The sequence below is a fragment of the Caretta caretta genome, chromosome 14 (genome assembly GCF_965140235.1).
Source record: "Caretta caretta isolate rCarCar2 chromosome 14, rCarCar1.hap1, whole genome shotgun sequence".
Lineage (NCBI taxonomy): Eukaryota > Metazoa > Chordata > Testudines > Cheloniidae > Caretta > Caretta caretta.
Genome location: NC_134219.1, coordinates 8,586,593 through 8,614,473, shown reverse-complemented (window position 1 = coordinate 8,614,473; position 27,881 = coordinate 8,586,593). Strand labels below are relative to the sequence as shown.

The following is a 27,881-nucleotide window of genomic DNA, read 5'->3' as shown; positions in this document are numbered from 1 at the left end:
TCAAGGACCAAAGGCTGGGTGGGGGCGGAGCCAGTTGGAGCCGGGCGGGGCCTTTAGAGCGCGCCGGTCTCCGTTTTCACTGGGTGACCCAGTGGCCTAATGGATAAGGCATCAGCCTCCGGAGCTGGGGATTGTGGGTTCGAGTCCCATCTGGGTCGTACCGCTCACACGTTTTGTAGCGAGCCGGAGCAGCCTGGTAAATTCGTGACTGGGCGCCCCCGCCGGGCTCCTGGGCCGCTTCCACGTTATTAACGCCCGCAGGGGCTGCACACGCCGCTGCCCTGACACACTTTTAATCATGCCGCCCCGGGACGCGCGGGAGCTCGGGGATTCTGGGCGGCCGGGGCATGCAAAGCGGGGCGGGGCTGGCTGCGCGCACAAGGCCGGCGAGTCCCGCACCGGCGGGGGCGGAGGGGCTCTTGCCTCGCTCGAGGAGGCAGACGTTCCCCGTGCAGCTCGGTCCGTTAACCCTCCCGCTCCCCGGGCGGAAAGAAATCCCCGTGTAGCGGGGCTGCGGGGCAGGAGACACCTCCCCCCCTGCCCAGCACCTGCGGAGCGGCCTCCTGGGCGGGTGGGGGCTTTTCCTGCCCCGCCCCCGCGGCCCCGGCCTGAGTGGGTCTGGGGCGCAGAAAGGGCGCAGGCCGGGGGCCGGGCCGGAGGCGCCCAGGCGGGTTTGGAGCGCGGCGCCGGTTGCCATGTAAACGCGGGCAGAGCCGGAGCGCTCGGTCGCCAGGGCACGTGAGGGCGCGAGGGAAACCGGAGTCGGCCCCGTGTCCGTCCGAGGGGTGCAGCCTGCCCAGGACGGGGCGTGAGTCGGGGGTTTGGCTCTGGGTGGCCTTTCCTGGCCAGGGCGCTGGGCCGCGGGGTGCCGGCTCCCGCCTTTAGCCTGTGGCGGTTGATGACGCCTCTTCTGTCAGTAGCAGGGGTCCCCCTTTGTTTTGCACTTTTAACGGCCGGAGGGGTACTGGGTAAAAGCCTGAACCAGGGCCCGTTGGAGTCTGTCCACTGACTGCAGGGAGCTTCCGATCAGGGGCCTCGTTCCGTATCCCGGTGGCTCCTTATTGGTTTTCCTTGGGCCTTCCTAGCTGTGGGGTCTAGGGCATCGTTCCCCCTAATTTCTGACAGGCTGCGTGCACAAAACATTTCTTACTGTGCAAATTTGCGTGCGCACGGTGTTTCGGATCTGCACGCGCACAGCTTAGAGGGAACAGTGGTCTGTAGCTCAGGAAAGCTCATGCTCAAATAAATTGGTTAGTCTCTAAGGTGCCACGCGTCCTCCTGTTCTTTTTGCGAATACAGACTAACACGGCTGCTCCTCTGAAACCTCTCATAGGTGCTGCTGGCTGAGCATTTTGAGGATTTGCTGTGCTTTGTTTTTGGCATGCCGTCGGATTATGGTGAGATACAGAGGTAGACTAGGTCTTCGTTTGGACTTAATTTTTGATGTTTTAGGCCCAGATTTTTAAAGGTGTTGAGACATTGTGTTGTGTCAGCATTTCAATGCCGAAGGGATATAGACCGCTAACTCCCTTTGTCAGAAGGCATGGGCGCCTAAGACTCATTTAAAATCAATGGGATTGAGATTCCTAAGCGCCTCTGTCACTTTTGAAAATGGCCATTTTATCACTTAAGTCTTGCAGTGGTAAGCAGCTCGACCCCTAACTACTTTTTAAAATCTGAGCCCTAGTGTTTTGTAGTGAGCCATTGTTCATCACACATCAGGTGTGATGGCATCAGAACTTCAGTGTTCTTTTCTCTATAGTGATTAGGAATGGGGAATTCATCCAGTTTTTCACTGCAAGCCAGTATTGCCACCAATGCAGGGTCTCTGGGGTTTTTCAATAGATGTAATTGGTTGCTAAAATTGTAGTTCTAAACTTCTCTCATAGGGAGAAGGAATCCTCTACTAGGAGTGTTTCACTACAGTTTGCTAACGAACAAGCAGCTTCACCTGTAGTAGCATCAGTGCAAAGACTAGTTTAGACATGTTAACCACCACATTGTCCACAGTGCTACCAGTGAAGCTGAAATTTTAAGAGAAACACCCAGACATAGACACAGCAATATAGTAAAATGGATTGTAGTATACTGACAGTTTTATCAGAAGGTTGTAGCTGTTTAGTGGTTTCTTTAAATCATCAAAACGTCGGCATGGTTCTGATGCATCCCACGTACATCCTGAAGTAGATATAAATTACACCCAGAAAGACAACTTCACTTGCAGCTCCTCACATGTTCATACTCACATCTTGCCCCCTGCATCCTCTACATAAGAAAGAAAATGCTGCATCAGGAGAGAGAGCATAGGCATCTTTTTCTTATTCCTTATCCTCCAGGGGGCACCAGTGCTCACCTAGTCTGGTGTTCAGACACTAACCAGCTGACTTATTTACTATTTGAGGAGTTTAAACAACATAGAGAGTTTAACATTCAAAGATGCATAACAAATTCACTTAATTATTTGCAGGTTGTATTTTATCCTTGCCTGCCATAGCACAGTCCCATAGAAACATATTAGATAAATGTTACAGAACAACTGTGTATTTCATCTAATCCACCCCATTGCTTTTTCTGGTATGTAGCCCCTCATTGTCCCACCCAACCCCAGGAGAAATGGAGAGGAATGCACTGTGCTGGACCAGCTCCTAAACAGCCAAATTAATAAAATATAAATGGTTAAGATGTTTAATGTGAATCCCCAGTTGTGAATTCAGTTCAGCATTGTGTCTGGGTTTAGATTTCTACAATGGTTTTCCCCCACATTAGCATACTTTCAGAATTAAAACATTTAAAAGGCATATTGTAACAGAAGAAAAAGATTTAACACATGATGTTAGGGAAATTAAAGCACAGGGTCACATATGTATTACAATTTCCTTACATATTGCAAACCATTTTAGATATCTAGAGAATAAACTGTACACAGCTATTTGAAATAAGACTTTGTGCTGCTGGGGAATTTGTTGGAATATATAAGACAATCCAGCTATAAAGAAATATCAATTATCTACATCAGACATCAAAGAAATAAAATTTCCACTCTAACTGGTAGCAACCAAAATAAGTTTTCATATACCTTTGGTCTGTTTTATTTAAAATAATTCAACAGACTGGAAGTTTACCATTTACGTCAGTGAGGGCAAATATCCAATCCTAAAGCTGCAGTATTCTCCCAGCCATGTTCTGTCTTGACTGGTAACTTGATACAGAACATGCCCATAGGAGCATTAGAAATCCATAGAGCGATTACATATATTTATTACTGATGCATTGATCATTCTTAGTAAACCATTTAAGCTTAAACTAAGTGATAGATACTACAACATTCAGCAATCTTTTGGGGCCTTCCATTGCATAGCTTTCCTCTGGCTGTAAAGATGGGCTTCCGTAAGCAGGCTACAGGATATTTCTAATGACCTTTAACAACACGTGTATAGTGCTTTTTGTGTTCAAAGCACTATACAGGTATAAACTAACTGAATGATCCTCATAACATCCCTTATCAGACAGTGGGGTAAGCAGCTTCAGTGAACATCTGGCTTGGTAATAAGAAGAAAAGTCCTCAACTGTTTAAACTGGTTAGATAGGAACAAGCATACTGGGCTACATGAATCCCACATCAATAAAGTTACTCTCAAGATGAATTTGGCTCAGTGTGTGTAAGATGAGAGGAGGGGTGTCAGAGTTCTAGATAAAAAGAAAAGGAGTACTTGTGGCACCTTAGAGACTAACCAATTTATTTGAGCATGAGCTTTCGTGAGCTACAGCTCACTTCATCGGATGCATACCGTGGAAACTGCAGCAGACTTTATATACACACAGAGAATATGAAACAATACCTCCTCCCAGCCCACTGTCCTGCTGGTAATAGCTTATCTAAAGTGATCATCAGATTGGGCCATTTCCAGCACAAATCCAGGTTTTCTCACCCTCCACCCCTGGACAGTCTCTACGTAAAACTGGACAGTCTCTACGTAAAAGAATAAATGGACACAAATCAGATGTCAAGAATTATAACATTCATAAACCAGTCGGAGAACACTTCAATCTCTCTGGTCACGCAATCACAGACATGAAGGTCGCTATCTTAAAACAAAAAAACTTCAAATCCAGACTCCAGCGAGAAACTGCTGAATTGGAATTCATTTGCAAATTGGATACTATTAATTTAGGCTTAAATAGAGACTGGGAGTGGCTAAGTCATTATGCAAGGTAGCCTATTTCCCCTTGTTTTTTCCTACCCCCCCCCCCCAGATGTTCTGGTTTAACTTGGATTTAAACTTGGAGAGTGGTCAGTTTGGATGAGCTATTACCAGCAGGAGAGTGAGTTTGTGTGTGTGGTTTTTTGGGAGGGGGGTGAGGGGGTGAGAGAACCTGGATTTGTGCAGGAAATGGCCCAACTTGATTATCATGCACATTGTGTAAAGAGTTGTCACTTTGGATGGGCTATCACCAGCAGGAGAGTGAATTTGTGTGGGGGGGTGGAGGGTGAGAAAACCTGGATTTGTGCTGGAAATGGCCCAACCTGATGATCACTTTAGATAAGCTATTACCAGCAGGACAGTGGGCTGGGAGGAGGTATTGTTTCATATTCTCTGTGTGTATATAAAGTCTGCTGCAGTTTCCACGGTATGCATCCGATGAAGTGAGCTGTAGCTCACGAAAGCTCATGCTCAAATAAATTGGTTAGTCTCTAAGGTGCCACAAGTACTCCTTTTCTTTTTGCGAATACAGACTAACACGGCTGTTACTCTGAGAGTTCTAGATACTCATTCAAGTTACTGAAACCGGGTTTTAAAATAAATTGAAACTACTACAGGGAACAGCAGACCTTTCTATTGAGAATGGACAATGACTATAAAAATTTGCAAAATCCCCATATAGTAAGAACTGAAATAGCCAGATGTACAATATAACTGACCTTAAAAAACATGCACCCATTATAACCGACTGTGCATAAATGCTGAGTTCATCCCTCCGCGGCCCCAAAGTAGATGCTGACATGTAGAGGTGATGTGGTCCCTGATTCTGCATGCTGCATTTTCATGCAGTTCCTTGTATCCAATTATGCATTGATACGTTTTGTACAATTTTCCCTCAGAGGTAGGGAAGGAAAACAAGACACCCCCCCCCCCCAACCCCCACCACTTTGTGTAGAGAGTAGGTGTTTAGGGAGGACGCGTTTAATCAGGCAAAGACAGAACTGACATTTAGATTTTCAGGTAATTGTAGCCAGCGTGGGGGGGCTCCATACACATTTCTCTTAGAAAGTGGCAGTGGGAGGTTAGCAGGATTGCGGCAGCTTGGTCTTGCTCCAATGGTTTGTCCAGGGAGCGATTCATGTTTCCCCTAAGGCTGCCTCTCATTAGCATGAACCAGGGGGAAGGGCATAAAAGACTCCAGGTCATTTAGAGTCTGGAAACGGTTTCCTTCAAAATGACAACTGAAGCATTCTGGCTCCTCTGTTTTGTCATGGGACCATCGTCCAACTTGGTGGCAGGTAAGTTTCTTAACATTCCAAAGCAGAAAAGGGCAGATTTGCTGTTTTCAGCAAGGAGGGGAGAGGCTGAGCGTTGCTCTTTCCCACAAAGACTAGACACATTATTTCCAATTCTTGCCCTGACAGCCCTCTCCAGCTGCATCCGTTTCAGCATGCTGCAGCAGCAAGCACATGAGAGCCAAGGAAAGGAAGATTTTAGCGTGTCCATTGGTCAAGAAAACAAGCAGACATGCTTGATGTGTCAGAGGAAGGTGTGTGTCTGGGGAGGCTGGAGAGCACCTGCAAGAAACAGAGAATCAGCTAATGCCATGAATCCTGAGTTAGCCAGTGTTGAGCAGTTTGTGAATTACGTAGTGGTTCATGTGTGTGGTTTCTCGTGTGACTTTTATAGCCCCCCTCCTATTCCCTGTAGGCTCCAAATTTGTGGTTTAGTTCAGCTGTGCTTAGCTCCCACCTGTGCCTTCTGCATGTCAGACTAAACAGATGATTTGTTACTGCATCCCACAAGGGGTATGGAGGTAAAAGGTGCATCTCTCCCAGAGGACAGAAAAGATCAGGTGCTATGTTGCAGTTCTATTTTCCCAGTCTCCAGAGATCTGACAGAGGAACTGAGGGGGATTGGAAATCTGAGTCAAGACAAAATGCTTAATTTCTCCTTAGAAATTCAGTGCTTAGTGAAAGCGTGTCTTGGGGGTAAACATCGCAGGTAGGAGACGTGTTTGAAAGGACTTGTTCAGGCTCCATGGCTCCAGGGAGAACAGCTCCAGGGCACTCTGCCATGTCCCTGGCTTCAGCTTGTACCTCTCCCGCCCCCACTTGTCTCATGGAAATTTCTGACTTCGTATGCATTCAACCCAAATATCAGGAAATCTTTCCCATGACAACAGCTGGTGAGAGCAATGGAGAAGTAATAGTGAGGTCAACAGCTGAGAGTCAGGCTTTGGAGATAAACCAGGACTTTATTCATCTGTGTATGTCAAATACTTCACAGGACGAGTCAGGATCAGCCTCCTACACACTGCAACTGTTAACTGCAAACAGCAAGCACTCACATTGTGTGTGTGGGTAAACTGGTTTTAAATACTCTACATTGGCAAACTAATTGCATGGCAAGAATAGGCTGAAAAGAAAGAGGGAACCACAAATTTGAAGGGGAAAAAACTGCAGGGGAAAGAAAACTCTGTCTAAAAGGAAAGTCAATTTGCTTTGTGAGATTCGAAAGGGGAAAGGGACGGTGTGAAATGAGACCTGGAAATTTTCCCAGTTGGCCTGCACTGTGCTGTTAACCTGCCTGACCCAAAAACACAATTATATTTGAACATAATCATCATTTCTTAACTTTCATTTTGAAATAAAGGGCAGATCTCTCTCAGTCCCATCTTTCTGCCATCAGGAACAAACTGCAAGGGATCATAACTTAAAAGCAATGGCTTTTCTACCAAACATGAGCTTTTTGGGCTCCTTGACAGCTCTATGGCGCACAAGTCAGAAGTCCAAAACACTGGATAAAGATCTATTCAGCAATCCTCAAAGCCCATGAGCATTGAAAAGTCCAGATGACATTGTCAATAAGGCGTCCCATGGATGGGAAAACCAAATAGTTCTGTTGTCATAGCCTTTTAAACAATCAGCCCAAGCTGCACTGTGAATCTGGCTCCCCCGGATGCTCCCTGGACTTTCAGGGCTCTTTCGAGAGAAGGGTTTGTTTATAAATCGTGTTTTTAATTTGTAACAATAATAGTAAAAAATGCAGATCGCCAGGGTTCAGCTCGCACACAGCTGGGCCAAGTTCCATGCTGCAGTAACTGGGATTTTGTCTGAAATAGGAGCTAGAAAGTTCCCCTCCACTCTTTCCTGTGTTTCTGGCCCCCGCATTTTTTGAAAGGCTGTTTTGTTGTTCATATCCCAGCTATTTTCCACCCCGCAGCATTTTGGAAATGAGAAGCTAATTCAGATTTTGTCCCACAAGCTATGAGGCCCAGAAAGGCAGGTGCTATCTTTCCTTATGTGGGGACAGTGAAATCAAATGCCTGTCAGATATGGGCACTCTGCTTTATTCCCATTAGTGGACCATTTATTGTTTATATTGTGGTAATGGCAAGGCTTCAATTGCCCCCTCCACTCCTTGTGCCAGGCACTGTACATACATATAACAAAGAAAGTCTCTGCCCCAAAGAGCTTACAAGTCGCCTCCCCCATCCCCCAAAAAAGTTAAAACAATTCTGCCTCTTCTGTTTATTTGTACATAGGAGCCCTGCCCTTTATCGGAAAACCCATTCGGGCACTCAGCAAGGATGGGTATGGTGCAGCAGACTCCACACCAAGCCAAGCTAAGTTCCCATTTAGCGGCAGCAGTATTGGTGAAGAGAATCACACAGAGCATTGGTTACTGTCTCCAGCTAACCTGCAGTGGCCAAAAGCTGCTGACATCCTCTCAGTCTCACCCGACAGAAAGAAAAAGGCCAAGACCTCCGTGGAAAACAATACGGGGCTGAGGAAAGAGCCTCACCAGGATGGCAGGGTCCTGGCTTCTGAGAGCCACATGGAGGGGCCTCCTCCTGCTTCCTTTGACTTCAGTTACGCAAACAGAATGCATACAGATAGGCTTCAGTCTGAGGCAGCGAACAGCATCTCAGCACACTTCCACCATAGAGCATTTTCCCATTATAAAGGCAGATCCTTAACTTTAGCTGAGACGCATCCTTTCCAAGACACAGGGGCAGCTGAGACAGAAGATCCCAATATGGTGGATCACCTCAACCGACCTGGCAAGATGAATCCCTACAAACAGCATGACCCTGTAAGAAACATCAGCAAGCCCTCCTGGGTCACCAACCGCCAGTCATCTAGCCTGCTGTATCACTTCAACGTGCTAAAGAAAGGTAAGGGGGCACCTCTATGGGAAGGGACTTCGTGACCTCTCAGGAGAACAGGGTTACTTACTTTCACTCCTGAACTCCAGGGGCCATGTTGTGTTAATGCTGCACATCCACAACACATGTGCCTGTTGCAGTTCTAGATGCTGACAACAAGGAGAAGGTGTGCCTGACAGAGTGCAGGAGGGAGAGAGATGAAGCAGAGGCTTTCTGTGTGAGTGAATTTGGTAAGACCGTTTTGTTCCCATTGCATTACCGGCAGGCATGGCAGAGACACTCGTTGGGCCATACTACGAGCACATACATTTCCTTTCTGGTTTTTAAAAGCCTTCCTGGGCTTGCTCCAGTCTATTCTAATAACTACTTTTAAGGTACCCATCACAGATATTCCTATATATACACAACAAATAGCATCAATCATGTTTCACTGTCTCATCCCCTTTCTGTTGGTCTGGCTCTGGCCTTCTTTGTGCCCCTACTCCATCCACACATCACTGTCAGTGCTAAAGCCATTTCACGAGCCATTTCTTATTAACCCACAGCTGGAAACATCTCTCTCCCTCTGCCTTTGTAGCTGTATTGTTTAACTGGCATTGCATTATTTACCTAATGAGTTTTAGGATATAATTTGGATGGAAGACTGTGCCAGATGATGGCCTGAATAGCATGCTCTTGGCATTCAGGACTTTGCTTTAGCTTCTTAGGACTCCTGCCTGCAGCGGTTATGCTGCATTAGATTCTAATGGCCATTATGTCACACACACAGATGGTACAAAAAGATAGTGTAGGTCTGGGTTAATTGCACTGGAAATTGGAGCACAAGTTTTCTGAATGGAGCTGTCTCTCATTATCAAAGAAGCAGAGGATTAGATGGTGTCTTTCTCAATATTTAAAAGCAGATAAGTAAAATACATGCCTAGTACCAGTTAACAGGTGTTTCTATTTCCAGAAAATAAGCATATTATGAGTCATCTGTTTTGCCTGACTAGAAATTAGGCAGTTTTCTACAAATGTGAACATTCCTTAAGTTCCTTCTAGTCAAAATTTTAGAGTGATGCCCAGGACATAGGTCTCTGATTGAGGTCTTGTACTGGCCTTCTGCATATTTCATTCTTTAACGGTTAACAATTTCATTTATTTCTTAAATTTAAAAAAATGCATGTCTCTTAACCCGGCCTGAATGAACATTAATCTGCACTGCCACGGTTCCCCTAGAGTGATCACAGAAAGGGCTTTACTCCTCATGAATTTACATCTAGAGATTAAAGGTCGAGTGGCTGCATCAAAGAGAAGTTTTCACTCCATGAGGCAGGTATGGCCTTTGTCAAGGAAGTTTTCTAGCCTTACCTCTTCAGTAACTTTATCACTGTCTGTCTAGAATACATGTGGGGGATTTTCCAGTCCCTCAGTTAACTCAGCCCAGACCTGGGTCTTTCTGAGGCAGAAATGGTGTAGCGCAGCTCCATGTGGTTTGCTAAGATTAAGACTCATGGTACCTTATCAGGCTGCATTGGAAGGACACTGAGCAAGGGGACTATCCCTTCAAATTAGATAATACTCCAATGAATGTTTCTTTTTCTTCTCCTTTTCAAGTGAATACTCAACCCTACCTTTACCCCCACTATTCCCAACCTGCAATGTTATCCAACAATACATAGGACTCAACTTTGAAGTACTTTATAAACTTTAATTAAGACTTTTGTTCACTGCAGCATTGTGATTCGTTTAGCGCCTCCACACGTATCATGAGCTGAGTATCAATGTTCCACTAGCAAGTATATCGAGTGATTGTTTTCCCTCTCTCCCTTCTTAAACTAGCAGTGAATGGGATTGTTCATGATGTGGAAACACTGGGGAAAGGAGTCCGCCTGGTTACACTCTTGGTAAATAGTGACGGATTATACAAGATGAGTCGCCTGTATATCACGCCCGATGGCTTCTTCTTCCGAGTTCACATTCTCATTGTGGATGCTTTGAACTGCAATAAACCATGTCCAGATTTTAAACTTGGTAATGAATCCCAGCTAAATCCGGTCAGTTTCTCCTTTGGCTGTTGTGGGATTTCAGTTAACCCAGATTTAACGGGAGTTCATGGGACATTTTGGGCAGAAGGAACTGATTCATTTAGGAACAGGGGGCACACATACCGTTTTCTTTCTGGTTTCCCCGTATCTGCAAAACGAGCCCAACCGTCTGAGAGGCAGAATGGTGAAAGCCGTTCAATCCCCTAAAAAATACATTCTGTAGAATGAAAAGGAGGACTCGTGGCACCTTAGAGACTAACCAGTTTAGTTGAGCATGAGCTTTCGTGAGCTACAGCTCACTTCATCGGATGCATTCGATGCTGTAGCTCACGAAAGCTCATGCTCAAATAAATGGGTTAGTCTCTAGGGTGCCACGAGTCCTCCTTTTCTTTTTGTGAATACAGACTAACACGGCTGCTACTCTGAAACCTGTCATTCTGTAGAATATTTGCTCTGCTGAAGCCTTCACCAGCAAGCAGACCTGTCTTCTTTTATCCAACTCCCAAAAGTCAAGGTCTTGGATGGGGGGGGTGGGGGGGTGGGAGGAGAGAGAAGAGAGCTGGCATAACCAGTTCCAGTTTTTGCCCATCTCTTGCTTTATTAGTAATTTGAATTTTGCTACTTTAACAGTTGGTTTTAGCTTAATTTATGTTAAAAGAAAATGTGGCTAAGCTACAATCATCCACACTGGAGCAGGTGTTTTTCTAAAATGAAACAAGGAAATGAAACCAAACCAACAATAAACCAACCCAGAGTAAGTTACTTGTTGTTTTGCAGGAAGTCGATATATTGTGATGGGTCAGATATACCACAAGAGACGGCAGCTACCTACACCTCTGCTGCAGTTCCTGAAAGGGCGTCTGCGGCCAGGAGATGGGCTGCTAAGGAGCAGCAGCAACTATGTAAAAAGATTCAACAGGAAGAGGGATCGTAAAGTCCAAGGGGCAGCTCACACCAAGTGTAGATGAGGTTACAGTCCTAACTGCTTTACTAGGGCTTAAGCAGCACTGGTATTCAGCTAGTAGAACAAAACTGGTCTCTACTTTAATCGAGTCTGACCTTCCTTCCAGAGTAAGGATCCTTTTAGAGTGACTGCAGCTCAGCTCTTGCTTAATTTGGTCTCCAATACTGATGAGCATTTGGTGTCTTATGTGGTTTATAAAACAATGTTTCTTTCAAAGGTTCTGATTATATAGGTAGATACCACTGTAGTGTACAAAAAAAGAGAAAAAACCCACCGACGAGAAATCAAACCTATTCACTCACTGTAGAGAATATTAACTGGTTAGTGGATTTCTCTTTAAATATGATTCCAAAATAGTAGGTTATCGTTTTTATAATACACAATTTAAATCTTAATGTTTGGAAAATAACCCACTATGATTATTTTTAGAGCTAAATTCTTTTGTCAGCACCTCTTATGTACATCAGGAGTAACTGGAGTCACTCTAGCTTTACACCAGTTTAACTGAGAAGAACAGCGGTCACTTATTACTTAGATTACTATTCAAAACCGTATATTTAATAGTATTAAACTTTTCAGTGCAATGAGATTTTTAAAAAAAGAGCACTCAAATCCTTAATCTGTAATGGGTTGCATGATCATTTGTAGCTCAAAGGCTGCACAGCATACATATGTAGACATTTGTTTTGAAACACTATCAAAGGATTTATCAGATGAAGAATTCTGACAAAATAAATAAAATTTTTGCAGCGCTTTGATTTCCTCAAAGTACAGAATACTGTTTTTTAAAACTATGAAAACAATGTATAATTATACCATTTTTTCTCGACTATAAGGGACCAGATTTTTCTTGTCATTTAAAAACATGTTCAAAATACATATGCCACAGCATGCCTTATTAGAGCTTACATGTGTGTTCGTTGATTGCTCCATTTATAGATTCCAAGGCTAGACAGCACAATTGTGATAATTTAATTTGACCTCCTGCATAACACAGGCCATGCAGCTTCCCCAAAATAACTCCTAAGCTTTTTCTAAAACATCCAATCTTGATTTTAAACTTGTCAGTGATGGAGAATCCACCATGACCCTTGATAATTGTTCCAATGTTTAATTACCCTGTTAAAAATGTATGCCTTATTTCATTAATTGAATACAAATCATGCACAAATAACCAATTAGTATGTGTACAGTTACCTATTTGCATGTACAAATTATGGTACCGAGGCATGCAAATCAGTCATGCAATTGCATACACATTTTGCATGCCTAATTACTCTTCTAAAGTGGATGTTCAACCCTGAAACTATTGAGTGTATTTGGTATAAAATTTTTCTACGAAGACACGGATATGAGGTTTAGATCTGCAAAACAGTAAAGTTACCTTTGGAATCAGTTCTATGTTGGACCTGATCTTTTACTTTTAGAGCCCTAGTGAGACTTAAATGTCAAAAAGATATTTGTCTAACCCTTTGTAGGAAATGCTGGTATTAAATATTCTTAAATAGCTCCCCCCAATTATCTCAAATCCAGCTTTTTAGCTTTTTTATCAGTTTGTTTTAATCAGCGCTACTCTTCGGGCAGAAACTTAAAAAAAAAAAAAAGTTCAGGAGGAGACCCAGTAAAAAGATTCAATGCCTTTTCAAAAAAAGGCATCACCTTGCTTAGCTAGTCATGAAAAAGTTATTTTGAAACAGCTTGTGGGGGCCTAGTTCCCCTAACAGTGGGGAAAAATAGCTGCCTTTTAGAATAGCAGTAAAATCTCTTCTTCTTGTCATCAAACTGTTATAAAAGTAGTATCTTGCAGGTGGGCTATGAAAGCTTCTCAACACTGATTTATCAGTCCAAAGTTTATATTAAGCCAGTGAAATTTCCTTTACAATGGGGACCTGGCTAAGCTACCTCACGCCTGTGATATGTATCATCATTAGCTCAGTGGTTTGAGCATTGGCCTGGTAAACCCAGGGTTCCGAGTTCAATCCTTGAGGGGGATTGGTCCTGCTTTGAGCAGGGGGTTGGACTAGATGACCTCCTGAGGTCCCTTCCAACTCTGATAGTCTATGAGTCTATGAAAAGACTGGAGCCTGCTTAAAAACAGTTCAGAGAAGGGGCTTCGGTCAGCGTAAGAAGAAACCAAGCAGAGACTAACACTAGCCCAGATAGCGGCCTGGGACCATGGGCACAGACAAATCCAATAGAAGCAGCTGGTAATTCGGCTTTTCAGAGAGTGCTGTAGAAGTTAAAATTAATTCTAATATTTTTATTTAAAAAAAAAAAAAGCCAAACCTTGAAATCCAGATGGAAGGAGGTGGAGGCCCCAGCAAGCATCTTTTATTCCTTAGGCAAAGTTAGGGGTAAGTTAACCTAAGTTACGCTACTCTACGCGAATAATGTAGCTGGAGTTGACTTACCCCAGGCTGACTTACCCCGGTGTTTTCACTGCGCTGTGTCGAGGGGAGGCGCTCTCTCATCAACTTACCTTACTCTTCTCGTTCCAGTGGCATGCCGGAGTTGACGGGAGAGCAATCTGCCGTCGATTTAGCGGGTCTTCACTAGACCCGCTAAATTGACCCTTGCTGCATCGATCCCCAGTAAGTGTAGACATACCATTAGACAAAGATGAACTAAATTTGCCTCTCAGATATAGGCAGCCAAACTTGTGTTCGCTTCAATGAGAGGTTGCATAGCCATGGTGGGAAGTGGGGGAAGAAAGTCACAGAGGCAAATATCAATCTTGATTTCTGTATGAATCTGGCCAGCCAGCCAGAATACATTCATTTTGTAGAGCTCTGTAGAATTCATGTCTGGAACCATTGACTTTTGACTCTGCTGTAGATTTACACCATATAATGAGGTACATTTTTTTTTTTAAAGGCTGCTGAAGCAAAGGACTCTCAGCAAAACGGTACACCTAGGTCACTATGCATTATGGCAGAGTACACCAAAGGATTTAGCTAAAGAGGAAAAAGCATTGTACATCGATTTTTTTTACTTTTACCAGACTATTAAGAAACGAAAATGATAGGGGCAGGCAAGCAAGGTGACATTGATAGAGCAGCGAAAGTACCTTCCCAGAATTGTTCTCATGTGATTTATTTCTTGACATGCAATAGACTTAGAGCACTGACTGCAAACACTGCTGTTGCTTCTAAAACACTATATATTCTTGCTGTAAGTCAGCATTTGTTTGCATTGTCAACTGGGAGAGAAGTGAAGAGTTAGTTTACTGGGCTGTACACACTAGCTAGCTTTTAGAATCAGAAGAGTTTTATCATATGATTGTAGTACCCACAGAGATGCTTGCTACTTGACGACCAGTAGCTTGCATCTATCTAAAAAGGTCACAGTGCCTCCTTACTGCTTTTATTATGGTACATTTCAGTGAGAACAGAGTTGAGCATGGAGAATGGCACATTTACAATAGAGATGTCAGTTGAAATTTTCCCAAGAAAACTCTGAGGGGCTTTTACTTTGGCAGAATAAGACTGTTCCATCCTGGCAGCAACTCAATGCACTGGAGGAAGGGCTACATGAATGTCTCAAGTTTGGGTTCTCTATTTTCAACTGATATTTGAGCGTTGATCAATGATGCCCAGTTTTCCATTTATCCAGATTCAGCAATGCACACTTCCCCCACTACCTTCATCCGTGACAGTGATCTGAAGCAGACACCTGGAGTGGAGGGTGAAGGGTAGCTCCATTGCCCTGGCTCACTTAATACTTCATCTCCCCACCTGAGACAAATAGGATATCAATGGTGGTAATGGACAGTAGCTGGAGCAAGACCACTAGCTTAGGACAAACCAACATTTGACCACCCCTAGATTTAAACCACTACTCTAGAATAATATTGCACCTGGAGAGTTAAGCCACTAAGGAAATAAATAAACCCTTTATTAGGAAAAGTTGAATTACACAACAATGGCATTTTATTTGTGCCCAACCCCTTATTTGATGTGTATCTATTTTTTCATTTGGCTACACAGAGACTAGGACATCACAACGTTACTGAAAGAGGGAAAAGCAGCAAGATGCTTTATTTTTCCTTTCACATCACAAAATCTTAACCACTTCACCTCTTCCAGAAGGAAGGTATTTATTGTATCATATAAGTAGTTAAGAGGTAACAGTCCAATATGTTTCAGTGTCTATTACTTAAACATTTAACTATTCATTGTTTTCACTTTTTGGTAAACCCAGCGTGTGTTTTTAACTGGGGGTGTTTAAAAATATATGTAGATGTCACATACTGCAGACAGATGTTTATAAATCATTTGGATTGCTCTTCCAGACTCTCTTACTGAACAAGATCACACTATTTTAAAAGCTGTACCTGATTTAAAAAGAAAAAGAAAAAAAGAGGCCATTATTTAGAATACTTGCTTTACAAGCTCAAGTGGGGAGGTGGCAAAGTAACTTCTGAATTGCAATAGATTACTAATGAAGCAAAGGAGTGGAAAGAAAAAAGTGAGAATTTCTTTAAAGATCAAAACATTTCATACTCAATTACATTAGCAGTCTTCCAATAATTAACCAATAGGGGGCAGATTACTAAGCATATCAAAAATGTATTCAATGTACAGGAAAGTACATGTGCAATAGAAAACTGGTCTATAGTACAGCTAGCTTTTCATACTGAGTCAGTTTTGCTTTACACAGATTTTAATGATTTCATCATTAAAAGACAGTTTACATTTCACTTTCAGGTTATTTTGTGTGGTGTTGGGATAGCAAATGAGGCGCACATATCAGGCTACACATCTATCTTCATTAAAGGGACACTGTCAAACTTAGGTAGTAAGTTGTTAACTCAGGAAATGTCCCCCCAATTCTAAGAGTCCCTAAAAACCCATATTCCAACAAGCACCAGTGAAAAGGCCAATGCTACAAGTGAAGCAGGCCTTAATAGGACATCAGCAACAATGCTAATGCAGAGACAGAAACAAGCAAATATAACCACATGAATTGCTAAACAGATAAAAGTTTAGACAACAAAAAGGACAAATCTGGCAGGGATTTTTATTTTCAAAACTTTTAGTATGTTTTATTACAAACAATGAAAAGCAAAAAGATTTTAAAAGTAATTAGATGACAGTGTCCCTTTAGAGTGTATTTGCCCCTCAACATTTCTAACAAATTTTACAGGGTCTCTTACTTTAGAACAAAGTTAACTCCTGGTGTTTTTTTCAGCAGGACAAACATGAGTATTTTGCAGCCAATCAACTGACACACTGAGCACATAAGACACTGCAGTCTCTCCAGTGATTTACCCAGTTCTATTATGAACATATCTTTCTACAACATTTTATGAGAATTTAAAAGCTTTTGAACTAAATTCTACATAAGGACTAATTACATTCGCTGAGGTTTATCTGAGGACCTCTGATGACACAGCATAAAGAAAAACAAACCCCAGCTTGGTTTAGTGTGTGTCACCAAAAACTCAAGTTAAAACATAATTCAATAACTTTGGAATTTACATGGTAATAATATACAGAAACAGGACACTGGAGCAACATAGCAGGTCTCAAGTATTATGAATTCTCATGCTTTTAAGAACCAGTTTTAAGTATAATTTTTGAAATACATATTCAGGAATGACACTGGTATTGCAGATATGGTAATTTTTTAAATATATCACTTTTAAAAAAAGACAAAACCACAAAACTTGATAGCTGATAGAGCTAGAAAACGTCTCGACATGTTAGATGGCAATAGAAAAACTGAAAAGATGTCAAGAAAGTGAAAATGTCTATATGAGATTAACATTTCCCTAGCAAGAGAATAATTTGTATTAAAAATTTCTAAGAAGTTATATAAAATTTGGCAATGCCAAGAGCAACATAATCAACCAATGTTTCATTAGAAACACCACCAAATCCGATGTCAAACACATGACTATTTGTCTAGGATGAAATGTCCTATTACGTACAAAAAAAGTACTCTTCAGTTTGCCACAACTATTAAAAACATAGCAATCTATTGGCTACAGGTAGGAAAGTTCTTTTCGCATTAAGTTTCAAATGACATCATATATATGTATATATGAATAAATAGTACAGAAATACTATGAAGTTGTGAAGAGATGCAGAATATTTTCAGAACTCATTAAATTGAGAATTTTCCTTCTGGCATCGAACACAATGCATACAATATGTAGCATTTCTTTTAAGTCAAAGGACAACATAACCTAAATGCAACTACTCTTCTCATAATATTTTAAGAAGCATAAACTGATTTTGTTTTCACACTGAACAATTCATTTTTAGTTTTCACATCTAGGTTAAATGACAATATCTGTACAAAAATGTATGGGTTTTATTAGATAAAATTAACCCAGAAGAACCTGTACACCTGAGCATGTAATTGTAAGAAAACTGTGGTCAGTAGCAATGTCTTACTTCTAAGAAATTAACAGGAAAGGTTCTTGCATAGCAGGGTGAGGTTAAACCCAAGGGAAGCTTATCCATAAACCAGGTAAATCCCAGATCACTGTAGGACAAAGCTAATTGTGAAATAGTGCAAAATGGTTGTAGAGCTGCATAAACCAGCCTTGGCTGATTTACTGGAGGCAGTTAACGTGACAAAGTCACTTACATAAGCAATGTGCAAGTGATAGCTCAGAGAGAGGAGAAGGAAAAAAAGTCTGCAAGTCACATCTTCCTCTGTTGGCTTCCATTTGTCCCTCATGCTAGCTTTCCTTGTACACGAAGAGACAAAACCACTGAGTGCCCTTCCGAGATATAATTACAAACACGTGGTACATCATTCCTGGATGATGCTTTGCCTTCTACTTTCTAATTCAGAAGTGGGCAATGAAATTTCTCAATACTGCCTTTATTATCTGATGCAGCAATTATGGCACCACAATAGGATTGTTTTTTAAAGGGACAGTAGTTGCTTAATGAAAAAGAAAAACGCTTTCCCTTTCTCCTTTTCTTACCCTTTTCCTCCCCTACTACTTGGGATACTTCCAATTCCGAACAGACCCCCCCATCCACCAAAAAAACAAAACTTTACAAACATATTAGCGCACATTCAAAGACACCTACATCTGTGGGGAGAAAAATTATCTCCATTTATTTTGTTTCATTATACATCCATGTTTTGAATTTTAATACAAAAAGAAAAAAAATTAGAATCTGACAAATGTTTACAAACAAGATACCTTCAAATAGATTTTACTCATTTCAGTCTGGTGCAGAGTAAATGACAAATTGTACTGTTATATTCAAGGCAACAGAGTCTGTAGTCAGTCTGTGACCACTTAGCCCAACTTTTATGCAAGCTTAATCATTTTTATCTACCATGAATGATAAACTCATTGTTGATTCCCAGTTTTTTTGTGTGTGCACATGTGTACATAGCAGCTCCTTTCATAGAAAGAAAAGACATCTAGAGGTCTTCTTGTACTTTTACCTACAGGAATCATGTTAAGATACAGAATGGATTACGTGTAACCAGGGCCGGATTTTATAAGAAAAAATAATTAGCTGACAAATGAGGGCAGCAATAAAAAAGCGTCTTTTTTTGCAACAATAAATAAATACAGTCAAAGTTTTCTGTGTGGACTTTAAACCAGCTTCTTCACTGAAGAACAGACGTGGCATTTCCATGGAGTTAAACTTGACCCCATTTACTGTATCTTTTTTCTTGCTTGCTTGCTCTCTCTCGCCAACAAAACAAAGGTTTCTCACTTCTGCCACAATAGTACAACAATTTGATCTTGACAAGAAAGTGGTGCTGCTGATTTTTATTCCTTTGTCCTTTGGACAAAATAAGCCAAGAATATAATTTGACTGCTGTGACCAATAAAAACACAGTTTACATCAAGTCTTGTCAGGATAACCTGACTAAAAACCATCTGGCTTCTTAATTAAAAAATTTTCAGACAACCAGATTCTTGCTGTGTGTGTGTTAGGTTAACACGCTGAACTCTAAGAAGCTGTAGACTGCAGTTTGTTGTTATGAGACCTGCAGAATACAGAAAAAAGTGAATTAAGCACCCTTCATTTTTGAGAACACTGTTTCTCTAAGAGGATGCCAAGGGTCAATCACTAGGAGGGGAATGCAGCCATGTTGTGTCTGTTCATCTTTGGAGACAACCACCATTTAAAACAAGCATCTCTGAACTTTACAGAAGTTTTCAGCTACAGCATTAAAAAAATTCCATTGTATACAAAACATGATGCTTCACTGGAATATCCAAAAATGCCCAAAATAAAATTTTACTAATCAAGATACATAATAGTATTCTGTAATAGGGAAGGCATAAAGACAATTCATAAGTTATTACTTTTGGTAAAATATACAAAATATACCGAAGTTACATTGATTTGGGAAGTCTTTGGATAAACGTTCAAACATAAAAAACTGAACAGTAAAAGAAATTAATACCACATTTTTGCTAATCAGAGTTCAGCGAATCCCCTTTCTAAAGTTCACAGTTTTATTAGTGACTGCAAATAATTAAAATACATAGTTTCCAAGACTAAATTATTTGACTTTGTTTAAATACAGTATTCCAAGGAACAGACAGTTTCTTAATACATTTTTGTTTACCAACATGGCTGCTGGCAAATAATTGTTTCCATTTTAAAAAGAACAGTTAATATTTGGACATTGATCTGGATTTTTTAAGGCAGTTTAATGTCATGGTACTGTACAATAAAAGAAAGAGTGACCCCAACATCCAGTTCTGATTCCAGTTAAAAAGGTCAGACTAAAGATATCACAATCTGCAAGAAAAGAAAGAACATGGATGGTGTAAATGAAAAAGCACAATAAATAAAATGCAGCAATGAAATTAGTGTGCAAACAATGAATGTCGGATAACCAAATATGACTGAATGAAAGAAGCATGAGCCAGTAATGGCCTGATAAAAGCAGGTATCATAGAATTAAATTAAGAGGGTAAACACACAATTGCTTCAGTTGGCCACACCTGCACTTCCCCCATTTGGAAAACTGGCAACTTCCACAAAGATGGATATAAGTGCAGCTTCTAACCGAGTTAACTGCAAACAGATTTAATCCTGAATTGATCTAAACCTTCCAGAATTCAAGTGTAATGGTCAAGTTGACTAATCTACCAACTGACTGTACATAATCAGAATTCAGATTCAAGTTGAATTTAATGAAAGTAATATTTGTAATTATGTCATAGGTGATTTACTGTTGGGATACAAATCTGCAATGACATATGGAGAGTCCTATTACTATACTAGTGTTAAAGAGTAAGCTAGTCTCAACCTAATTATAGCAGTACCACCACTCACAGCTCCCTGGTTTCATGTAAGTCAGTTCATGATACTATGCATTACACATACGGACATATGGATTATAGCCTGAAACGTAGTTGACAAGCTGTATAGTTCATATTAAGCAGACTGCATGTTAGTTTTACAAACAAAGTTCCCAGATGGAATATTCTGTACCAGTCTTTTCCCGCAGAAAAGGAGTTTAAAGCTAAGTTTCTGCGTTTTTAAAAAAAACCTATTAGTCTGCAATTTAAATTTCTATTATTCAATTGGACATTTAATTGCTTAAAAATGAGGGTGAACAGGTTATCTAACTAATACAAAACAACGAGAAAAGATGGAAGTTCGTTAGGTAAGAGTAAGGAATGGTTTACTTTCGCATACATTTGAATTTTCCTTAGATTGTGAGCTCTTTGGAGTAGGGGAGCATACTTCCTTCGTGTTAGGAAAGGACCTGGCACCAGTGGACTGTAAGTAGCTAATAATGATATATAACCTGTATTCAAAACAGAAGCTGGTCCCTTTGATTTGGTTTTCACATTAACTGAAAAGGTCTTATTTATTTTAATGTTCAGTTTCTTTATAATTATGATAATGCCCATATTGATATGGAATTCATATGTTAAACAAAAATTATAAAAATATTTAAGTGGGATAAGGTTCAAGCCCTAAGTTTGACAAAAATCAACAGCTGGAATGTATTGACTCTAGATTCTTCCCTTCCAAATCTAGCTGTAATGGCACGTGTGTGGGAAGAGGCAGGCCTTTATAGGAGTGTAGTAAGATAAGCTTAGGGTAGTAGGAAGATTTTCTAACACAAACTCAGGTTACAGTCATACGATTATCAGCATGGGGAACACTTTGCCTTACCTGCTTGCCTTGAATCCTTTTAGCTTCTGTACAAAGAATGATTCAAGAACCTCTGCACATTGGTAAAAAGGGGAGTCACTTGGATTGTAGTAACGACAGTTATCAAAAATTTTGGTCATATCTGCCACAAACTCTGTCACCTTTTTGTAGTAACGTTTCAGGATTCTTTCTTCCATGGTAGCAAGGTCTTAAAAGAAAACAAACGAACAAACCAACCCACACCTGTTATTTAAAATGAGACATCTTTAGTCTCCCAGACAGAAGTTACAACATTTGATGATGATATAAAGTAACAAAAGCACAACTGGCTTGGCTACATTTTCTGCAAGGTTGCTGGTGACATGAGGTCAGCTGAGGGGTCTCATTTAGAATGTGTGCTTCCTCCCATGTCACATGTATTTATTATATGTAATTTACACATTTTTTAGTTACAGCAGCTCAAGTTTTTGAAACCTCCATTACAGAGCTATTATTTACTCCTTATGAAGAAAGGACACTGCCATTAGAGAATTCTGATTCTATCCTTTGTATTTTTTTGTTTTCCTTATTTTTTAATACTATCGTCAATCAATGCATAATAAATACATTGGATTTGCAGTTCATCTGCTCCTGCTGATTACTCCCTATTTGAATACATAACTCTTTTAGGGACATCCATTAACTGCCACACAGAGGACAGAACGCCTTCAAGGGCTTTCAGACTGCAAACTGATAACTCGAACGCCGCAGCTAATCAGTTCTGAAATTTCAGGGAATGTCCTAGGCATCCATAGCCAACTGTGCTGATTTGGGGGAAAATCAAGAGAGGGAAAATGGGGGACACATGAAGTTCCTGCCAATGCCAGCTACTCAACTGTCTATCCAACAACTGGTTGATGACACCCATTAATAGCTTTCAGCATAACAATACTGCAACTCATCACTGCTCATCTTTCCCAGAGAGTTTAATATGTTGATATCCTGAATCACTTATCTCCCAGACAGAAAGAATAGCAATTGTGGTGAGGAATGGGGGCACGCACACAGGCATCTGGGGAATGGGGGAGGGGCACACAGAGTTCCTGCCATGGAGGAAGGGGAAATGGGCACACAGCCAGAGCCAGTGGTGAGGCAGGGAGAATGGAAACCCTGGTATAGGAGTTTGGGGGGCACACAAAATCCATGATGGTGGGGAACTTGGGGAGAGTTGTAGGGAATGCTAGAAATAGAGGGGGATGGGAGAGTGACACACAAAGTTTTTTTGGGGGAGGGGAATGAAAGAATGCAAGGAGCTCCTGGTATGTGCAATAAGCTCGGCCTACACAAGTTACAAAGTGTGCGACTCCCTAGTTAAAAACAAAGGGACAAGCATTGAAAAATATAAACAAAATGGTCTCTAAATTTAAATTAACAAGTGTCCCTCTTAACTTGGCTGAGAAAATGAACAAAGGATTCACCTGCCTTAAAAAAATTCCTTCTAAGACTCTAGTTTGATACTGACTTTGAAGGAAGAGGATCACGAACATTTGTAACTATGTCCTGCAGCAGCTGGGTTTTCCTTAGAGATCTTACATCCAAGTCCTGATGCAGCCCACCAGTGCTTTGCCCTTGAGATTTAGTAAGATCACAGCGCAACATAGTATGGCTGCAGATTATTATACAGCTACAGTATCTGCCCCAGCATGATTTTCTTCCTTTTCAATGAAGCTTTCAGTCTAACCAAATTTTCTTGTACAATAGCAAAGAAAATGAAGATTGCTTTTATATCTTTCCATCCTATATTACATAAGTCATTAGGCAACTACATTATCAATTTACTAAAATAATCTTTTTTCTTAACTATCACAAGAGCACATACTTCTACTTCTCTCACTGGGAGATGCTGAGTGTGGGGAGAGAAAAAAGGATATGGTGCGGTGGTACAACTCACTCTGTTTGAAAGTGACCACAGAAGCACAGAAAGGTCAGAAAAAAATAAGTTTGTACGTTTGATAACCCAATTGCAACTTTATTTGTATGTTAGGAAGGATGGATTTTGGTTAAGGAGCAGGACTGAGAGTCAGTATATAGGGTTCTTTTTTAGTTCGGTCACAGACTTACGTGCTGATAAGCAAGTCACCATCTCTGTCTCGTTTTACCCACCTCCCTAATGAGGATATATTGATAAAGCACCCAAAGATCCTCGGATGAAACCATTTGATATATGTACATTTAAATCTATATTAACTAACAATTACCACTCAGCCAATCATGCTATTAACTGGAAATACACTTACCCATAGGCTCTTTGATAACACCATAATAATCTGGTGCATCATTGGGATCAACTGGTTCTAGGAATGGCCATGCCATCTTGTGAGCCTATCAGGAAAATGAGACAAACAGTTTCAGAAGAAAACATTACATATATGTTTAAATTAACTAGGGCTTGATAGCGGTTTAATTAATGATATATTGCTAGAGATTTGCATCTGATTCTAATTTCAGCAACAACTAAAGTGTTATTTGCTGATCTTGCTCTAGTCCCAGCAGATGATTGTCTGTATCCTAAAAAAGTGTAATCTGGCATGATGAGCAGTTTGTTCTCATGAGGAGAGAGGCATACGGGAATCGAGAGACTGCACATAGCCAACTTCAGCCATTATTCCTGAAGGAGCTTCCTTTCAAGTCAGTGGGAATTGAAGGGGCTGCACACCTCACAGAGTTGGGCTGTTAGTGTTTTTCACTTTCATTAAATCTAAAATTAACTTGTCACCAAAAATGTCCATTAAAACCGCTCAAATCAAACAAAAATTTTGCTGTACGTTAGATATTGCACTAGCCTGCTCTTCTATTAACACATGGGATTATTTCTAGCTGATGGCAATTTAAATGTCCCTTTTCAGCCATTAGAGATATTTACACTAACAAAAATGTTATAACTGGGCCAGAGGCTTTTCATTTTTCTTAGCAACACCCAGTCATTTGCATGCTGAAATCAATCTTCTGGAGGCGATCTTGTATGGAATAAAATTTTAATAATTTTTTTAATCTTTTAAAAAAAAGTCAGTCTTGCAGTTTAGCTGAAGTGTATATAATTTCAGACTGGAAATCATACAGGCTAGCCAGAGAACACAACTTATTTTATGTTGAAAAGTCCATTTCCTACCCAAAACACAACTGCTCTGCCCTTTACATTCTGATGAAATCTGCTTCCTGCATGCTCAACAGAGGTATCCGCATTCATTAAAAAAACAAAATACCCCAGAACCTGGAGGCAGTGATTTTCTTCCAGGCTACCAACAGTGTTATTCAATGTGACAATGCTGCTTGAGAAAGCTGTGGCCAACATACTGTCATCCCTCACAGAAAAGGAAGCTTATTACATCTCTTAACAAAATCATGTTGTCTTACAATCAGACAAGCGGAGATCCAAGGTTACTGCCAAAAAAAAACACCTCTTGGATGAACCTCTACTGTACCTGTATTTTCCACTCGAAGTATGGTTTATCCTCACCTGTAAGGAACGTAGTACTCGTCGTAATCCCTCGTAATCTTTATCAGTCAGTGGACTGAGTACTGTCATGGCATCTTCTGTAGACTGACACTGTGGACAGACATACTCATCAATGAGATCTGCCTCACTTTGCAAAATACCAACACAGCGCCCGTGATACCAGTTCTGACATCGGTCACAGCCAATGTAAAATCTGCAAGATTTGAAAGAAAAATATCAGTAACATTATCCTTTACATTTAAAACAAAAGATTTTTTTAAAGCTCAGTTTTAACAATTTGCACCTCAGTAGTTGTTCTGCATGATATAAAACAATTATATATTTAAACTTGTGACATTTCAGTTTTACATATGCTAATTAAACCATGCATGCTAATTTAATATTTACAAACTAAATTACCTGACAATTTTACTTCATAATTATCAGGAGTGCCTAAAATTAGAGAATTAATTTCAAGGAAACAAGGTTTCAAAAGTTCTTTATCAGTTTTAAAGCTGAAAGTAACAGTGTAATGCCAGAAGTCTCACTCGACCAGTGATTAAAGGAACATTTTACACATGTAAAATAGGACTACATTCTAGGGCTCCCATTTCACCTTGTTCAAACATTTTTCATATGGAAACCAGAGTCTTGTGATTGAATATAGAAGGGGTATTCTGGTGACAAAAAGCCTTATAAACGTAAAGATAGCACCCAAATACCCAATACTCCAAGTAATTTTTCTAATCTAAATTGAACAAGAGACTAATTTCAAGCACAAAAAATTCTAACTAATATTCAATTTTGTTTTAATCTTTCTAGCTCTTCCCTTGTTAAAATTAATCCCAGTGTAAAATTCTTGGTCTTATTTAAAACATTGAGGCCACCTTAAGAACTTTACTTTTCCTATATATCCAAAATATTCACTTGAAAACAACATTTGGGAGAGAGAAATATTGAAAAGGAATTTGTAATACCAGGGGATACAATATATGCAGAATATTTTTTTCTCTTTTTAAGGAACAAGTAACCAAAGTCAGAGCAGTTTGCTCCCTAAATATTAAATAAGAGGTTCTTATCAGAACTCACTGTGACTCATCATAAGGTGTTCTGCAGATACAGTACAATTCCTCACTGCTGCCCTCTTGTGCCCGTTTACAATCATTACAGATGTACACATCCATTTTCTTAGCCTCCTTTTCTGTGATGCCAACACATTCTCCATGATACCAGTTAGTACAAAGATCACAGCCAATATAGAACCTAAAAGTGTTCACAATGAAAATGACAATGTAATTGTCATTTCAAATGGCATGGCTCTTTTCCCTGCATTTCTGTTTCTGATGCACTTTCTTGCTAGCCTGCTTTCTGCAATTTTCTGACTCAGTCTCCCTGTCCTCTACCATTGTATCCTTGCAAGGCCTACATCTGAAACTGCAGCTGCACTGTAAATAAGGTCACTTGGGTCAATCTTGATATAGACAGTTTAGTAAATGTGGATCAACCAATAGCTACAAGATTTTGAAATAACTGGACTGAAAATGTGTATCTCCAACATGAATGCGTATGTGAAAAACTGTAAAAGGCACAAAAAGACATGGCCAAAGAAAAAGATTTACATTTTCAAAACTATAGTTCAGAAGCCAGTTAAATATCAAGGTAATTTCTTGAGATTTGAAAATGTAGGTCTCAGTTAATTTTAAAAACAAAGCAAAGCACAAACACCAACTAGAAGTTACAAGTACACTACAAAGGAACATGCATACCAGCCATGTGTAGAATACATATTGGTATAACATGATGTGAAGGAAAACTGTAAGAATGTGTATTGTAATTTTAAAATTTCTATGTGGGATCCTGAAAACAGAGCAATTCAACTAATCAGAATTACAACAAACTGGAACACAGACCATTCTTTGGAGAATATAGGTCTATTCTCAAACAACACTATTGGACAGAACCAGATATGGTATGATACAAAGTGAAGGAGAATTGGGTAAGGTACAAAAACAATTTAATTCCATACAGAATCATGTGAATAATGGACCCTGCACAGAATGGTGTGATAAACTGGTAAATAATTATGCAAGGATGTTTGACAGTATTTTGGATATGGATGCCCCAAATGTACCTATGACTTGCAGAATCAACCATGGGGACAAGACATTAGGCACTCAGTCTCCCTCTCTCTCTGACTGAGCTAAAGCTAGCTGACTCCAGATTTTCAGGCTTTCTAGAATTTAGTGAGAACCTTACCATTTATCACCTGTTATGATGCCAGTTTCTGCTAACCTACAGAACCAAATCACTGGGCAGGCATGACAAAGACGAACTGGCGATACGAGGGTGGCTCGCAATATATGTCACACCAAACAAACAAACATCTCTAATTTCTACCAAACTTTTGCACTAGAAGTCTTGGAATGTGCACCCAGACTTCACATCAAATCACACCTCACCTAGACCATTCTTGCTAATTTGGGAATGCTTCCCCTCCTGTGGGTGCCTCCAAAATCCTGTTAGCAGCTCAATATCTGCCACATTCAACCTATTTTTTTCCATTGCTTCTTATTTCTTATCAGTCAAATCTCAACAATCTAATGAAATCATCTTTCTGCAAAGAAGGGCTAGATATAGCTCTCTCTACAGTGAATCAACACCAATTCAATCTTGCACAAGGTATTTCTTCTGCTTCCTCCCCCAACACTGTAAGGGCAGATAGCACCATCTCCACAGTGCTGTCAGCTCCTGCTGGCCTGGAAGCAAATTCAGGTCCAGAACTTGGATCCTTTGCCTCACAAGTTGTTTTATTTTTATATTTCCCACTTATCGGTTAAATCTTAGATGGATACCCTGACTAACCCATAACCTGTATCTGGAATACAATAACGAGTGAATCCCTAACATGTTTCAATGTCATTAATGAAAAAATA

The 27,881-nt window shown here is 40.5% G+C and overlaps 2 protein-coding genes and 1 non-coding gene across 16 annotated transcripts in view; 2 read left to right on the top strand and 1 right to left on the bottom strand.

Moving 5' to 3' along the window:
• The first annotated feature begins 78 nt into the window (after nucleotides 1–78).
• C14H17orf58 (chromosome 14 C17orf58 homolog) lies at nucleotides 79–12,272 on the top strand. 6 transcript variants are annotated; one of them, XM_048819232.2, is made up of 6 exons: nucleotides 79–196; nucleotides 1,334–1,397; nucleotides 7,750–8,382; nucleotides 8,514–8,603; nucleotides 10,195–10,386; nucleotides 11,178–12,272. In XM_048819232.2, the coding sequence occupies exons 2-6, from the start codon at nucleotides 1,382–1,384 to the stop codon at nucleotides 11,366–11,368; spliced, it is 1,122 nt and encodes a 373-aa protein (XP_048675189.1). In that variant the 5' UTR covers nucleotides 79–196; nucleotides 1,334–1,381; the 3' UTR covers nucleotides 11,369–12,272. The 6 variants fall into 6 exon arrangements, with proteins under 6 accessions (XP_048675189.1, XP_048675190.1, XP_048675186.1 ...); XM_048819229.2 differs by lacking the exon at nucleotides 1,334–1,397 and having other exon boundaries at nucleotides 80–196; XM_048819235.2 differs by lacking the exons at nucleotides 79–196; nucleotides 1,334–1,397 and adding an exon at nucleotides 653–808.
• Nucleotides 86–158, top strand: TRNAR-CCG (transfer RNA arginine (anticodon CCG)). The gene has a single exon. It is a non-coding gene; the product is annotated as a tRNA-Arg (tRNA).
• A 4,097-nt stretch (nucleotides 12,273–16,369) lies between the features above and the next one.
• Nucleotides 16,370–27,881, bottom strand: part of BPTF (bromodomain PHD finger transcription factor) — a 93,658-nt gene continuing 82,146 nt past the window's right edge. For 5 of the 9 annotated variants that reach the window (XM_048819217.2, XM_048819218.2, XM_048819220.2 and 2 more), the window contains 5 exons: nucleotides 26,038–26,211; nucleotides 24,970–25,162; nucleotides 23,750–23,834; nucleotides 21,495–21,681; nucleotides 16,370–19,338 (listed from right to left, as the gene is read on the bottom strand). In XM_048819217.2, the coding sequence (XP_048675174.2) occupies nucleotides 19,302–19,338; nucleotides 21,495–21,681; nucleotides 23,750–23,834; nucleotides 24,970–25,162; nucleotides 26,038–26,211 (676 nt within the window). In that variant the 3' untranslated portion in view covers nucleotides 16,370–19,301. Of the gene's footprint in view, nucleotides 20,103–21,494; nucleotides 21,682–23,749; nucleotides 23,835–24,969; nucleotides 25,163–26,037; nucleotides 26,212–27,881 lie in introns of all 9 variants that reach the window. The other 4 variants (XM_048819222.2, XM_048819223.2, XM_048819227.2 and 1 more) reach the window with 2 other exon arrangements.

What these genes read in the sequence shown, in the direction of transcription:
- C14H17orf58 (XM_048819229.2), top strand. Translation starts at nt 100, where the DNA reads ATGGATAAGGCATCAGCCTCCGGAGCTGGGGATTGTGGGTTCGAGTCC. An exon ending in TAGCGAGCCGGAGCAGCCTG is followed by an intron (nt 197 to 7,749) that starts GTAAATTCGTGA and finishes ATTTGTACATAG; the next exon opens with GAGCCCTGCCCTTTATCGGA. An exon ending in ATGTCCAGATTTTAAACTTG is followed by an intron (nt 10,387 to 11,177) that starts GTAATGAATCCC and finishes GTTGTTTTGCAG; the next exon opens with GAAGTCGATATATTGTGATG.